Raw genomic sequence first — 16,019 nt, 5'->3', positions numbered from 1 at the left:
GGGAGTACAAAAAATCCACAGACCAAATATAATCAAATATGGCTCAAATATAATCTTTCAATTTTAATCGTTTGCATATTTTTTTAAGCATTTATTTTATTATTTTACAATTTATTAATTCCTTTATCCAATCCTTCAAAATAAAAAAGTAACATCAACTCAGATAACTGAAAACAACAATCTTGATTATGACAAAAAATCTGGTCAAAACTGCATCTATTCGTCTTCTCATGAGAAAATGACACATTCATCCTGACTTATTCATGCATCTTTCAAAGGCCCCTCGTGGTCCCTGGCCCCTAGACTGGTCCCCAAACCCGAGATGTGTATAAGAGACAGGCTGTTTATCTGCCTTTAGCTGCGTCGTCCCCTCCTGTGTGACATGGCTGCACTTTTCACATTTTGTCACAAGGCCTTCATCTGAGCAGCGCGTGTATTTTTAAAAAGAGCCAGTGAGCCGTCTGTCTGCACAGACGTGTTTTCTGTTGGTCAGACACAAACGTTGCTGTCATTGGTTTCTGTTCTGTCCTATCGTCGTCAGACCCTGTGAGTCTGTATATGATAGATTTGATAAATCTACAGTTTGATGAAGCTTTTATACATAATACACTTGGCCTGTTATTCAATAATATTATGATAGATAGATATATATGTGACATTTTTCATCAAATATTTATATAGAAATAGAAATAATAGAAAGTGATAAACAAATACTAAAATCCACACAAGATTCTATGATTAATAATGTTGCCCATAAAGTTGGAATCATTTTGTTTTTAGACACAATCCTCTGTTTATTCCTATTCAAATGCATGTTGAAATTTGATAGTTATACAGTAGGTAATTATTATTAAATATATATCAACCTTGGAAAATTTGCGGTTCTCAGCATTTTTGTAAATTAAAATAAAGTTGTATTTTTTATTGAAGGAGTTTGTGACATATTTTCTGTTTTCTGTGTCTTCTATAATAAATTTGTCTGATGTGTTTCTGCTTTTGCAATAAAAATGAAATTGCCTCCTCTCTCACTGAAAATCCATGAACTCTAGATATTTTTCATTTCAAAAGTGCTGGACAGAAGATGCTGCTCACTCTCCATCAGCTGCATCAGACGCTGTTTTCAGTCTGTTGTTTCCTCCTCACTCCAACTTCTCTGCTTTTCTGTTTGGTTGAAGTGGGTTTAACCAGTTTTAACCCGCTTCTCCTCATTGAAATGATAAAAAAAAGTTCACTGTGCAGCCTATATTTAGTTATGATGTAACATGGAATCGTATAAAAATTGACATTCTCTAGAGGTAGCCATGCAGAATGAGTATTTATAATCTTTTTTATAAACTCCTCTCAACGACTCCTATTGGTCCGCGAACCCCACTTAGAGAACCATGTGGCCTAGACAGTAGTTGGTAAAGTCTCTGCGCCGTTTTAGATCCTCGGCTTTCGGCTTCGTGTCGCGCTGAGCTGGAATGTCTGGAGCGCGTCCTTGTCATCAGTGTCTGTCTAACAGGACGCGCGGCTTTGCGCGCAGCACCGTCTCTGCCTGAGGGACGGAACTATCCTGGGGGGCTCCATCTCTGTCGCGTCTTCTCTGCCGGACACCGAATGTAAGAGAAAACCCGCCGCTTCAGCAATGAAGACTGAGCAGATCTGTGTGGACACTCCGCTGACTCTCCGGGAGGTCAGGGATCCACTCCAAAAACCGGCGCACAGAGCCGATGATGCCCCGGAGAAGCAGGACGAAGGCAAATACGTGGATTTGGAGATAGTGGACGTGAAGACAGGCGGGGCAAGAACGGAGAAAGACTGTGAGAGAAACCAAATATCTGTCCTCATCAACAACAACAGCAGCGCCGGAGCTCCGTGCGCAACGGAACCGATTAAAACCGAGGCTGAAACTAAGAACAAAGAGGATTTTGGACCCAGGAAATATTCAGAAGCTGCTAAGGGGGGTCTCTCTGATCCACCACCGTCATTAGTTCATCCTTGCCTTCACACAAAGTCAGAAGATTGTGTCAGATCAGGAGACAAGAGCGAGTGCGCCATAAAGACGCCAGAGGTGTCCAAAGGAGAAGGGAAGGAGAACACAGGAAGAGATGAAGAGTTAGACTGTGGAGACGATTATCTGAGCCGGAGAAGCGATTGTGAGGATGATGATGATGATGATTATTATTATGATGATGATGATGATGTTAGTTTGGTGTTTTCTGATGACAGCGTCCAGTGCGTGACGGAGGACGAGTCCCATTACATTACCACGCACGAGATCCAGCTCGCTGAGCTCTCTGACCATGAGGGGGACTACGACCTGAGCGTGGGCTCCTCCACCAGCTGGGACATTGAGGACGACAACCAGGTGTACTCTTTTGTCGATTATGCTTCTTTTGACGGTGATGGAGAGGTGGGGGAGCGGGAGAGGGGGGCCAACCGCCAGCCTCGCTCCCCGGGCGCAGCAGCAGTCAGCAATCTGCTGGAAAGTGATCTGTGCGACGCGGCCAAGTTGAGCAGCTCAGATGAGAGTGTGTCAAAGCTCCAGCAGCAGCAACAGCAGCAGCAGCAGTGTGGCAGGGGGGGGCAGATCCACCTGTCAATCAGAACCACTTCTCGAGCTATAAATGACCCCAGCAACATTCAAGGAGAGGGAAATATTCTGTATCATGCCAGGCGCTCCGGGGACATGAGCCGCTATGTGTTTAGGGGAGTTGATGGGAAGGCAGAGACGCTGCGTGACAGGGCGAAACGTTTCATAGCCGCGCCCGGACGCTTACATTTTGGCGGCAAATTGAGGGGAAAAGAGGTCACCGAGTATTCCAGCGGTGCGTCCAGCGCTGTCAGCGAGCTGGATGACGCTGACAAGGAAGTGCGCAACCTGACAGCCAGATCCTTCAAGAGCTTGGCTCATCCCTACCTTGATGCCATCAATTTCAGCACCTCCAGCGAGTCCTCTGCATCAGAGCACGGGAGAGGGATAAACAGGTGGTCCACGTTTGTCGACCTGAAATATGGCAACATGAACAGGTCACAGGGGTTGGACCAAAGTGTTGTTTCCAATCAGAACGCCAAGGCCTCATTTGAAATAGCCAAAAACATAGACAATAGAGGTTATAAGGGCATTGCATTGGCCAGCATCGACCCGCCCACCGGCAAGATCTTCACTTTGAGTGGCAATAATCCCCATGGCGCCTCGTCATCCACTAAGAAAATAGAGCTGATGGGGAAATTCAGTCAGGGCCACGGCGGAGTGATCACACTCACAGAGACTCTGAATTTTCGTTGCAATGTTAATTCAGGAATGTCTGGGGGAGAAAGAGGCACCAACTTTGCACAAAACGCAGCAGGATCACGTTCCACAGATGAAGTTACCAACAGTTTGCCAAGCGGCCAGAGGAGAGGGGCCAGCAAGCCGCCCTCTAAAACCATGGAGGACACACACAAGAAGGCCATATTCGCCTCCAGCCTGATCAAAAATGTGATTTCTAAGAAGATGCAGTTCGAACAGGAGCGCAAGATGGAGCGAGGGGAGATCAGTGAGTCGCACCACACGCCTTCTCCCAGCTCTGTGCACCAGGAGAGCGACGGCCATAGGGGGAAGGGGAGCAGGGAGCTGCACAGACAGAGCTCCAGGTTCTCAGAGAGCGGCTCTGACTACGCCATAATGTGCATGGATGAATTAGGGGACTTTGTGGACAGCAGCTCATGTGATACTAAGTGCGACTCTCGGAGACGAGACACGGCCGCTCCCGCAACAGAAACTAATTTAGAGCCGGGAAATGAGTTTGGAATCGTTACTAAAAAAGGCGCATTGGAAGCGTCCAAAAGCACGTTGCTTCGCAGCCAAAATAGCGCGTTCAGATGCTGGAAGGACGAGGAGCTCGGATTTCAAAAGGATAATAAAAACGATAAAACTCCGGAGGAGAAGCCGCCTTCAGCTCACCGCAAAGAGGGTGAGCGGGATCATCGCGCAACGGACAGCGGCAAACTGACCAAAATGTCACATTTGTTTGTGCCAAGTATCCAACTGCTGTCCAGTGAAGGAGAGGTCGGACAGCAGCTGCGGAGCGGGAATTATTCTCCGTGTGGCGATGAAGGACGGATACAATTGCGCTCTGACAACACTCTGTACGTCGCAGACTCCAGGAGAGTCTCTACATCCAAATCTCCGGAAATTAAAATCAACTTGCGGAGCGTCAGGGACAATAAAACGGAGCCTTTCGGCGTCTCCAAGCTGCGCGCGCCTAATATAGGCTGTAACACAGCCAGCCTCATCAGAACAGATGACTTCAAGTGCCAGGCTCTGGCTTCAGCGCTGAGGGGTGAGTCCTCAGACAAAGTGCCACATTTCATGGTCAGAGACATCAGAGATAACAAAGGGAAACTGCAGACGCCCATTCATCAGGTGAGAGACGTGCGGAAACTGGTGAAAAGCTCCTATCACTTTGTTTCTCTGGATAACAACGAACATAAATCAGGCTTCCTCTCCGCTAACAGTCACCCAGAGCTGAAGAAGCAGGTGCCCTATCGCAACACTCACTCTGTGTCCCCTATAGTGATAAAGTGTCAGTCTGTCAATACAAACACTAACGGAAAAGCTCCTGGAAACCTTGAGTTAACTAAACAGGAGCCACTGGACATAGACAGGTCGTCTCCAGAGGGCGCCAAAAGTGCTGCACCACAATGGGCAGCAGGGAAAACACCCACAGGTGCGAATAACTGCTCAGAGGGAGGCATCGGTCTGAGGGTTGAAAGCAGAATAGCTTCAAGGAAACAGGAGAAAACATCAGATATCACAGACAAGAAACCTGAGTCGAAGATGTCCAACCAGGGGGCTCTGGAGAAACTCCAGGCTGCTGTGAAAACCATGGAGCAGCTGTACGTGTTTGAAAAGAATGAATGGAAGAGGAAGAATGAGCCTCGGCCACTGACGGACAGCCATGTGCTGTCACTGTTAGCAGAGGAGCACCCAGCTGAGGAGGAGGGGGCCCGAGGCTTCAACATGGACCAGATGGTCAGGAGAGACTCCTACCCCAAAACAGACAAGATGGCTCCAAAAGCAGCAGTGTCCCCCAGCATGGAGAGCCTGCTGTGGCGGGACGACAAAGACCCAGTGAAGGCCCTGCAGATGTCCATCAGCCGCGACGACAGGCTGGTTGCTAAGTCGCTGCAAACCAGCAGCACCGCAGGCAGCAAGAATATCTTCAGCCTGAGCTCCAGCCTGAAGGCGTCCAACACCGTCAAGGTGACTCAGCCCAACGCCATCACACAAACACCTTTCAGCAGCAAGAGCTTTGTCCCCAAGTCCCCGAACCTGCCCGTGTCCTTAAAGATCAGCCAGCAGAGGGTGGGGGGACAGGAAGGAGCCGAGGCGAATGAGGTGAACAGGTCCTCTCTGGAGCTTTCCAGCACCTTGGCGGACAGCGAGAACTACCTAACCATTCCGGTCAAGTCTCACTCCAGCAGCAGTAAACAACCCCCGTTCTCTGAGAAAACATCAGTGTGTACAGCCACCACTCAGCCACACCCACCCACCCCCCCAATTCACTTGGCATCTGGTGCCAGGGGCCAGGAGGACCAAAACCAGACCCCCAGACGCTCCAGTATTGTGATGGAGACATGCTCAGCAGAGACCCCGTCTGCTACCATCTACCACTCCCTGCCGTTGGGCATGTCCACCAATCAGCCACAAGTGTACTGCTTCTCCCCGGCGATCACCCCCGCCCCCACCATTGACCCCTTCCAGGCCACCCAGAGGAAGATGCTCCTGGACCCCACCACTGGAAACTACTACCTGGTGGACACACCCATACAGCCAGCCACCAAGCGCCTGTTTGACCCAGAGACAGGCCAGTATGTGGATGTGCCCATGCCGCAGCCTCCCATGACCCCTCTGCCCATGCCCATGTCCCCCCTGGCCCTCAATCCAGGAGCGTATGGACACACCTACATGATCTACCCGGGCTTCATGCCCACGCCCTCGGTGATCCAGGCCCGGACGCTGGTGCCGTCACAGATGTCGGTGCAGTCGGAGGCGGAGGGAGCAGAGAAAAGCTCGTCGCAGCAGCCGGAGGGCCTGTACAGAGAAAGCCCCTTCTACATGGCCACGGGGAAGTCGCCCCAGGTTCAGCAGCAGGCCACCACCAGCAGACCGCTGCAGGGCTTCTCCAGCGCCAAGCAGCCCGTCATCAGCATCACCTCCCAGCAGGGGCCCCGGATCATTGCCCCGCCCTCATTTGATGGGACCACCATGAGCTTTGTGGTGGAACACAGATAAACAGCAGCTCACCTGGACAGGTGAGTCGCTCTGACTCTTCAGCCAGTTGATTAAGTGAAGAGGGACTGATGTCAGATTGTTTTTACAATTTATTCTTGGTAATAATTTATTTTGAAATGCATTTAAAAACAAAACAGGTCTCATCCCCCTATTTTTATTATGTGATGAATCAGTTTTAAAAACAGCAGTGAACTCACATGCCCTCCTCTGTCCACCAAACTGCTCTTATAACTAAATTCTGTAGCAGTAAATGGAGGTTAGGTAACCCAGTGGCCCCCTCGACTTTTTGGGTTGGGACCCCTTAAAACACAAGTGTCTTCTTTTGTCCCCTTGTCTTTGTTCACATACAGTATGTGCAGTTTATAAGTCCAATTTAAAGTTATTTACAAGAAAATGTCAAAGATTAGAGGAAATACTGAAAAACTTTAGCAATAATATGTTTTGATTTCCTGTGGGGTCCCAGGCCCCAGGATGGGAACCACTGAGGTGTCCAAACACACATGTAACAACTTCAGAATCCTCATCATCAGAATACTTTATTAATTCCAGGAGAAAATAGGTTACATTACAACTGCTCCCTCAAGAATGGAAGCGTAACAGCAAAGAATAGAGAATAAGAAGTAGGATTATAAAGATAAAGATAAAATATAAACATTAAATGTAAAAATATGTCCTTATACAATGATATAAAAATTAAAAAATAGAAATATATAAAGAAATATGTAAGGATATGTGTCACTATTATTGAAAGGTGATAGTTAAAATATACAATATACAATATAAATATAAATGTGACAACTCTGACCCTTCACATCTGGAATGGAAATATCACAGCAGTGCATGTTGTATATGCTTCAACAGAACAGATGTTATGTGGAGGATGCAAATCATGTGGACATGAACTCCACACACTATCTGCTGTGGAGTTAAACAGGATTTAGCCTGTCACCTAAAACACTGAGACATCACTGCATAAAACATCATCCTGTCCCTAAAATCTGACGGTACAGACGGAGAATCTACCAGCAGGTGTAACCAGGTTGTTTTATTGAAAAGTCACAAAAACAAAATGACGAAGTTACACAGAGACAAATGGAAAAAAAAAAAGATGAGAGTAATACTGACACTAGTTAAAGTCTCAGTGAGGATGATGAGGCCTCAGCACTTCTACTTTATTGGGATTTATTTGTGGCCTAATGAGACATGTCCATGTTTCATTGTTGCTCTAATGTCGCACAAGAATGTAACTCTGGTGTCTCAGAGGTGCTTTACTTTACTTTTCACTCCTACATCAGGCTACTAATATTACTAAAGCTAGCACCACTACTGATATGACCTTTACTATTACTACTTCTTGGCTAATGTCACTGCTGATTCTACAAGCAATGTCCAGCAGTTCAAAAGCAGGTTTATTGTAACTTTGGGATGGAGCGATGTTGGGAAGTTGAGTCAGGGCTGATGCAGAAGCAGTGCTGTCAGGAAACAGGTGTTGTCAGGAAACAGGTGTCAGATGACGGGACGAGTAGGGGATGAAGAATCAGCTGGTATAAATACTGCTGTTGCTGATTGGTGGAGGGGTTTCAGGTGCGCAGGTGAAGCAGGAGGGAATCAGATGGCCACGCCCTGCTAGACCTGCTCACTGAGACAGGGAGAAACAGAGGAAACACAGGGAATAAGGAAGTGTCCGGCTATGGAGGCTATGGAAGTGTCAAAATGTGAGATGAATAAATACATATTCATATGAATAGACAAAGAGAAAATATATAATATAGTCATGAAACTGCCAAATAATACATCTTTAAAACTCATTAAACATGTATTGGATTTATTTTTTTCACACTGCCAAAAATTTGAGACTAGTGAGAAAATGAAGTGTTCAAATTTAAATACATCAATAAGCATTATGAAATAAATAATCATTTGAATTAACATGTACAATAGATAGATAGATATAGATAAATACTTTATTTATTCCCGAGGGGAAATTCATGTGTTCAATAGCTCATTAGTAGTAATAATAATAATAATAATTAATAATAAATGATAAACCAAAATAATTAGATTATTCCACTTCGTTTGGCTGAGTTGTTGTATAGCTAGTGTATAGTGTATAGCCTGACGGCAGTGGGAATAAAGGATCTCCTGAACCTCTCTGTTCTGCAGCGCAGTGAGATGAGATGTTTGTTGCAGCTGTAGCTGCTTCTCTGTCCTGCCAGAATGTTGTGGACAGGATGGTTGGTATTGTACAAGATGGCCTCCATCTTACATTGCATGTGTCTGTCCACAACAGTCCTGAGTGAGTCCAGACTCCTGCTAAGCACAGACCAAGCCTTTTTTACCAGCTTGTCCAGTCTCTTTGTGTTCATGTCTGACATGCTGCCCGAGCAGACTGCAGCATTAAAGAGTACACTGGCAACCACTGACATGTTAAGCATTTCATCAAAGGACCTGAGCTTCCTGAGGAAAAAGAGCCGGCTCTGCCCCTTCATGTAGATGGCATCCATGTTCAGGGACCAATCCAGTTTACTGTCCAGGTGAATACATAGGTATTTATAAATGTGCACCACCTCATTGTCCTTCCCTCGAATGTTGACTGGAAGGGTGGGGCTAGACCTCTGAAAGTCCATGATCATCTCCTTGGTCTTGGAGGTGTTCAGAAGGAGGCAGACTTTGTGCTGTATCATGAAATGAATCTGTTATTGAGAAAAATGGCATCATGAAAAGAAAGTGACTTTAGAGACAGGATATTTCTGAGATAAAAAATCTCTTATTCATTTTACTTAGATCACCTTAGATTAATTGGGCTTAATTTTCTTTGGCAGTGTGAGACATGTGGTTGTGTAAAATAAAATCTGGCTTTGAAATAACATTTTAAAAAATAATTAAAAAAAATAAATGAATAATGATAAAATAATAATAATAATAATATTTAATAAAAATCAAATAATGATAACAAAAATTCATTTAGTTTATTTTGAGCACTTTGGTTGTGTGTCTTTGTGCCTTCATATAACCTCAAAAAAGCAATTTAAGGCAACTTAGTCACAGTCAGTTAACCAGTTTTTTTGTGTTAATTGGATGAGGACATAAAGCCAATCATATACTAGGATTCATCATGTGTGAAAAGGGATAGTATGTGATGATAAAGTTTACAATGCAGCACTTCAGCAGGTGCTGGTCCTCTTGTGAATTCTGATATCACAGCAGAGACACAGAGGCTTATATTGATATAAAAGTCTTCATAGGGTCAGTGTATCATGTGTGTGTGTGTGTGTGTGTGTGTGGCATGGTGGACATAGTGTGTGTAGGAGTAAAAGGTCAAGCAGTGGCAGGCATTTGTTATGTGTGTACATGGAGAGCTCCAGCTGCTCCTGGACGTCAGGAGGCCGCCTGGCAAGTCCGAGTCGCAGCAGGGTCAGGCAGCTTTTTATAGCACCAGTCATTTAAAGACAGAGAGTGAGAGGCCAGGTTCACATGGCATCTGATCAGCAATTACATAAACACAGCAGGCAGCATGGCAGCAGACAGCCTCAGCTGCACTGGGCTGGACATTTGGAGTTCCCCTTCTCATCTGAGAATGAGCCCCACATACTGGAGCGCTGAGTTATGTTTATAAAGTAAACAGATAGTCTGCAGTCTGAGAAATGGACTCAACACAATTAGGTCAAGTTTGATTTTGTTGCCACTTTCCTTATTTAGAACAGCTATCCCCTCTGTGTGGAGAGTGTTGAAAGCACAGGTAGATGTGAGAGAACATCTGATGTCCTGAGCCTGATGCACAGTTGTGCAGGGGTCTGTTCCAGAAAGCACATTTAACGAACTCTGAACTCTGATTCAGTTTCATTTAAATCAGGAGAGACTGATAGAAGAACAAAGGAGGAAAATTTAGTGGGTTTGGGACCCTTGAGCAGTTGTCCACTTTCTGAGTCATGACATGAAGTCAGAATTTAGGACACCAAATTCTATCTATCTATCTATCTATCTATCTATCTATCTATCTATCTATCTATCTATCTATCTATCTATCTATCTATCTTATCTTGTTATTGGGTGCTACTGGTCAGCGCAGGTGTCATTGATTGTTACCGTGGCAACAGTCGTCTTAGGCCTGAGTTAGCCTGGGGGTAAGGTGTCTGATGTTTTTGTCTTAAAATGAGCCGGTCCCTATTTTAGTGAAACAGTCTGAACATCAGACTGATCTGTGAGCAACATGAAGTCTGGACCAACATTTCAGACCAGTCTGACATATGTCTATGAAACCGGCCCCTGATTGGATGGTTTGATTGGAGAGGGTCAGGCATCCATGGTCAAGATTGTGAAGGGGGGTCACAAAATGGTGATGGTGCTGAAGTGAAGCCGAATGACAGCAGAGAGAGACACTTTGACAGCTTATAATGATTGGCTAAAGGCCAGCATGTCGGGTTGTGATTGGATGGAGATGAGAATGAGTGGGTGGAGCTTAAAGAGAGCAGGAAGGCGTGCACAAAAAGATTTACTTCTTGACTGTCACTAAGCTTCATAACAGCTGATCAGTCAGTTCAGTCATTTTTGAGTGTGTTCATGCTGAGTCAAGTCTGTGTGGGGTGAATGAAAAACAAAACATCTGTGGAGTTCAGATACTACGATTCACCATGGCAACGGGTAAATAAAGAGCAGAGCCTCCATGTGAGTTGGAGAAAATAGAAAATAAATCAGAAAGTTCTGCATGGATGATAAAACCACAAGCCACAATATATTTAAAACATTTAAATATATGTACCCAGCTGTAACCTGACGGGGACGCAGTGCAGGTGACATGTTATATTTATGAACCTGTGACTGTAGCATCACAGTCTGACCCATTCACAGCCTCAGGGTTCTTGTGATTTGCAGATGAAAAAGCAACTAGGTTATAACTCAATGTAAATGTTTCTATTTTACATGACAAACTATTGCTCAACAGCAGATTTAATATATTAAATATTATGCTATATTTCAATATTTTTAATTTGAACATTGTAATTGAAATTCTACTAAAACAAGTTAAGTATATATGTAACCTATTTTCAATGAGTCACTTTTTAACTACATTTAGTCCAGTTTTAAAATATTAAAGTCTTTTCGGCTCCAATACAGTCATCCACTAAATATATCATAATACATTTTAGTAACTAAAGTATGACTTTTACACCACATTACTGCATAATCAGTTTTACTAGCTTACTACCATCTCTCATGTGCTGGCTTTAATGCTTCAAAATCCCTGAAGAGCAGTATTTACAAGCATGTGCTGTTATATACATATATATAGTGTATATATATATATATATATATATATATACGTCATATACATATGTTATAATTGTGCATATGACAGTTTGGGCTGTTTTGAGATCAAGTTCATTGTTTTTTCCCTCATCACAGAAAAATAAAACCCTTCCCTCCTTTTGACTGTAACAGAAACAGAATGATTTTAGGTGTTTAGTACGGTGGCCCTGAGAGCTCAAAACAACACAGAAAACACATGTAGTGCTTTGAGTGCTCAGGGCCACCATAGTTTTAAGAGCAGAACAGCTGCAGAATGCTCCAGTAGGCAGAACAAAGAGGGACCTCAAGGATGGACTTGGGCTATATCCATGATTTAATATCGCGATATAATCCAGCTGAAATATTGCAATATATGATATACATTTTTTTTCTATGTGTTATAATATAATTATATTATTGTATTTCATGTTTCAGGTATAAGTGATGTTGTGTGAAGTTTTTATTTGTCACATGCCAAGGTACAATGTACAGTAAGCAAAGCTGTGACATGAGGGTCGGACTGCACAAAAAAGAAAAATTCAATAATATGAAAAATATTATCTATGGCGGGAAATATCGTGATATTAGCCCAAGCCTACTTGAAAACTAAACCTTGTGACCTGCAAACTGATTCACCTTTTAGCCCCATTGACTTATTTGACTGTGTATCACTGTTAGTGAGCGCCTGTATTGACCCTGAGTTATTGTTTTGTATATGATAGTTCATAGACTGTGGATCTGCTGGTCAGTCCACCTTGTTTTATTCATCTGAAGCAGCTGTTGGAAACATGTGACTGTCGTTATGTTTAGAAACAAGAGAAATCAGTCAACCACCATCACGTGTTCTTTCATTATAAATGCAGCATGAAAAAGAACATATTTATAAATCTTATTAAGAAGTGTTTTTGTTGAATGATCTTTTATTATATTTGATTGTAAAGGTTTTGCTGTTTTAGTTTCGGCTGCTATAAGAAGTGCTGTGCTGTAGTCGCAGTTTTAGACTTGCAGGTTCATCATCTATGTTATTAAACTTCAACTATGTTAAATTATCCATTCAAGAAAACCTGTCAAACATACAGTTCCACTCTATTTCAACTCACTATTTCAAGTTAGGATAACGTCAGTTATATTCATGCCAATTGTCAGTTTACATCGAACGACAGAAAACAAGAGTTTTAGTTTTAGTGCATGCCTGGAAGTTTGTTAATATACTAGTGTTGTTTCTTTAAAAACTTAATTCAACTTTCAGAAGTTCATTCATTCAATTTATCATTCATTTACAATTTAAATTAAAACCACTAATTTTTACAAGTTGAAATGAACAAAACTTATAAATCTACATGATGAAAAGATGATTTGATTCCACTAAAATCCTGTGTAATTTTCTCCACAGTGTGTGTTTGGAATATGTTGTACATTTATACCGGGGGAAAAAATGAAAAGGTCACGTACTGGTAGACTGAGTTGTTTTTTATGTGCTGAAATTAAAAAAAACAATCAAACAACAAGCAAACAAAACAATATCACATGACGGATAAAAGATTTCAGTTGCACTTCAGTCAAGGTGGAACTTCTAATGTTGACCTCTGACCTTCACAGTGAGTGTGTGGTGGTGCCATTTGTTAATGACACTGTGTTCACTAATAATTAGTGTCAAGAATATATAAATATAATCCGGTAATCCTCTCCTCTGTACTACAGAGTTTTCACACATGTTTTGACTTCCTTGGTTTTACTCTCCAAGTACAGCATGCGGTGTATTGTTCTATTTTTGGAAACCAGTTATTAGTATGTGCTTTTTTCTGGCTGGTATGACATTACATTAGCTGAAAACTGTTGTTTTAAAGAATGCTAATTCCTTACTTTTATTCTGAAAGATGTTAACTGCAGAAGCCATATTTGAAATTCTCCTTAGCTGTTCACCCAGTCTGGTAAAACTGTGTGCTTAGACCTGCAGTAGGAAACAGATGATGCTGTTGATTTTTTTAAAACATAATTTTTCAACAATGTGAGCACAGTTAATGAAATTCCATTCACATTCATTATATTGGGCTGCAGAGAGATTTCTCACCACCCAGACACATTAAACCATATCTATCTGCATGACTGGATGCCACTAGAAATATGTTGGAAAAATAATTTGGCTGAATGGATTCTTTAAAAACCCAAATGCAGAATAAAATTGTCAGAGTTTTGATTGTGTTGTTGATAGATTGTCTCTTACTTCCTGTACACTAACTGCCAAACACAAAATTACAACATTGCATGTAATGTGGGTGTGTAGTACAGGCAAGAAGTAACATCCCAATATTTTATGATGACTACTATTTCTTAAACATTTACAAATTTTATATTGTATTTTGAACGATCCACTAAAAGCAATTTACCTTTCCATTTATTTATATTTGAATGGCTTTCTGATAAACCCACTGTCTTACTGATGGGGTTTGGTCTAATTCAGAAAAAGATAAAGTCTTCCATTGTCTTGTTTTGTGACTGTTACAGCACTTTGCAGCTTCCTTCTGCCCAAAACTTCTTGTTTAGCGAAATAAATTGTGTAGTGTAAATAATTTTTTCACAGGTCTCAGGGAGGGCCTTGACTGCTTCACTGAAGGATTTTGGGACTTCTGCAGGAAGTTTGAAGCACGGTGCTCAGACCACTGTGCTGCTGTGAAACTGTTATATATAAACTTCCTGGACAGACAGTAAATGTGAAGATAAAAGAAAGTGGTTTGTCATGAGAGAAAAGCTGAGGATGTTGGAGGCTGAAGTGGCGAGCGCACAGTCGGGGACTTAAGGAAGAGAAATGAAAACTTTTACACTGACTGCTGATATTATTTGATGAGAAATTTGAGATTTTTCACTTTGATGTGTTGCAAATGTACAGAATACTGAAAGGGATGTTACATTAGCTCCTGTTTGTAAATGTGTTTGTGCATCAAGAAAGTTAAATAAAAATGAAACCCTTTTGCAAAGCTGTATGTTGTTAATTGTTGAATGACTAGATGGTAAATTTATGGTTAGCCCAACTTAGCATATAGACTGGAAACAGGAATCAGCTAGCCTGACTCAGTCCAATTTATACACTCTTAGAATAAAACAATTGTAAAAATAGTGATTGTTGGTTTTAGGGGGAGATAGCTGCTGGAAATGGAAAAAATATTCTTTTAAAACCAGATAGAACAAGACTGTCCTGTAAAAAATGAGTCCAGAGGTCGTCTGTGCAGTGGGGCCCCATTTCATCAAGGCAGATAAAGGGAAATCCTGGCTTGTTTTTGTTAAGTCTCACTAATATAAGTCAGAGCTCCATTCCCTTACTGTGGCTTATAGGATTCCCTGCTCAGTAACCATGGTAACTGATACTGCTGAACTTGCCTGCTCCGTTGCAGGCTGACTGTCAAGCTGTGTTCGATGAATTTCCAACAGCTTGAAACAAGATCCAGAACATCACTTTTTTCATGTTCATGTTCAGAAACAAGGGACAACCGTTCTGTGCACAACCAGCACTGTTATAACTTAAGTTGTGCCTAAGTTAGTCTGATTAATTTATGGGTCTGCAGCTGTGACCAGATGTGCAAAGGAGTCATTACATTTACATTAGATTTGTCTTTTGAATACAAAAGGAGAGTTTGATTCTTTTTTTCCTCAGCTAGAAAAAACATATTTCTTTAAATGTGTAGCTGTATGTTTCTGAATTCTACAGGACAGATTGATATGGTTATTTATGTAGAGGTTTTAAATTGTGCTTTGGCATATTAATAATGTATGCTATCAATCATATTTATGAATTATATAAAATAAATAATTTAGCCCCAAATAAGTGAATGGATGGAATACTAGCATGATCAATCCACTGATTATTGCCGTGTTACCTATAAAGAGTATGGCTAACATAGATTATAATATAGGCTCCAGTTGGAGCCACAGGGAGAGAGGGGATAACATGCAGGAAGGACCATGGGTCGGACTCGAACCTTTGCCTCTGCGGTTATGAGTAAACTGTGCTGATAAATGCTCTGCCAGGTGAGCTATCAGAGCATTTTAGCAGTAGTATTACTGACTTCACCTGAAGAAGCTGAGGATAGGTGTATTATCTCACACAGAGCTCATCATTTACTGCTCAATGATACATTTCTCCAGTCCACCAGCTAATAACTATGGGGCTAAAACAGTGACAGTAAAATGTTAACATCAACAATAAAATTTGGCATTGAAAACTAAATCTGAACTAAAAAAGGAAACATTGGCATTGAAACACTTGGTTTGGAAAAATGTGTATTGGCACTTAACCAAGTATTGACACTGAAGAATTCCACTGAAAAATACGTCACAGACATTGAAAGAAATCACAATCTTACAATCTTATTATCATATTTTATTTTGATGTTTGTGCATTATGATGTATTTATTTGTCAGTATTCTCTCAGTGTCACTGGTTTTCAGTTTCAACTCTCTGTCACTGTTTTGGTGT

The 16,019-nt window shown here is 42.1% G+C and overlaps 1 protein-coding gene across 1 annotated transcript; it reads left to right on the top strand.

The window, feature by feature from the left end:
• Positions 1-1,429: 1,429 nt before the first annotated feature.
• cunh4orf54 (chromosome unknown C4orf54 homolog) lies at positions 1,430-14,523 on the top strand. Its single transcript, XM_023423936.2, has 2 exons — positions 1,430-6,282; positions 14,130-14,523. The coding sequence occupies exon 1, from the start codon at positions 1,628-1,630 to the stop codon at positions 6,260-6,262; it is 4,635 nt and encodes a 1,544-aa protein (XP_023279704.1). The 5' UTR covers positions 1,430-1,627; the 3' UTR covers positions 6,263-6,282; positions 14,130-14,523.
• The last annotated feature ends 1,496 nt before the right edge of the window (positions 14,524-16,019 follow it).

The sequence above is a fragment of the Seriola lalandi genome, unplaced genomic scaffold (assembly GCF_002814215.2).
Source record: "Seriola lalandi dorsalis isolate HSWRI2012SDOR001 ecotype SW California unplaced genomic scaffold, Sedor1 jcf7180002054694, whole genome shotgun sequence".
NCBI classification, from domain to species: Eukaryota; Metazoa; Chordata; class Actinopteri; order Carangiformes; family Carangidae; genus Seriola; species Seriola lalandi.
Note: the sequence above shows the minus strand (reverse complement) of the source record. Positions and strands in the feature narration are given on the sequence as shown.

Bases quoted from the DNA above. Each gene is read 5' to 3' on its own strand.
- cunh4orf54 (XM_023423936.2), top strand. From the start codon at position 1,628: ATGAAGACTGAGCAGATCTGTGTGGACACTCCGCTGACTCTCCGGGAG.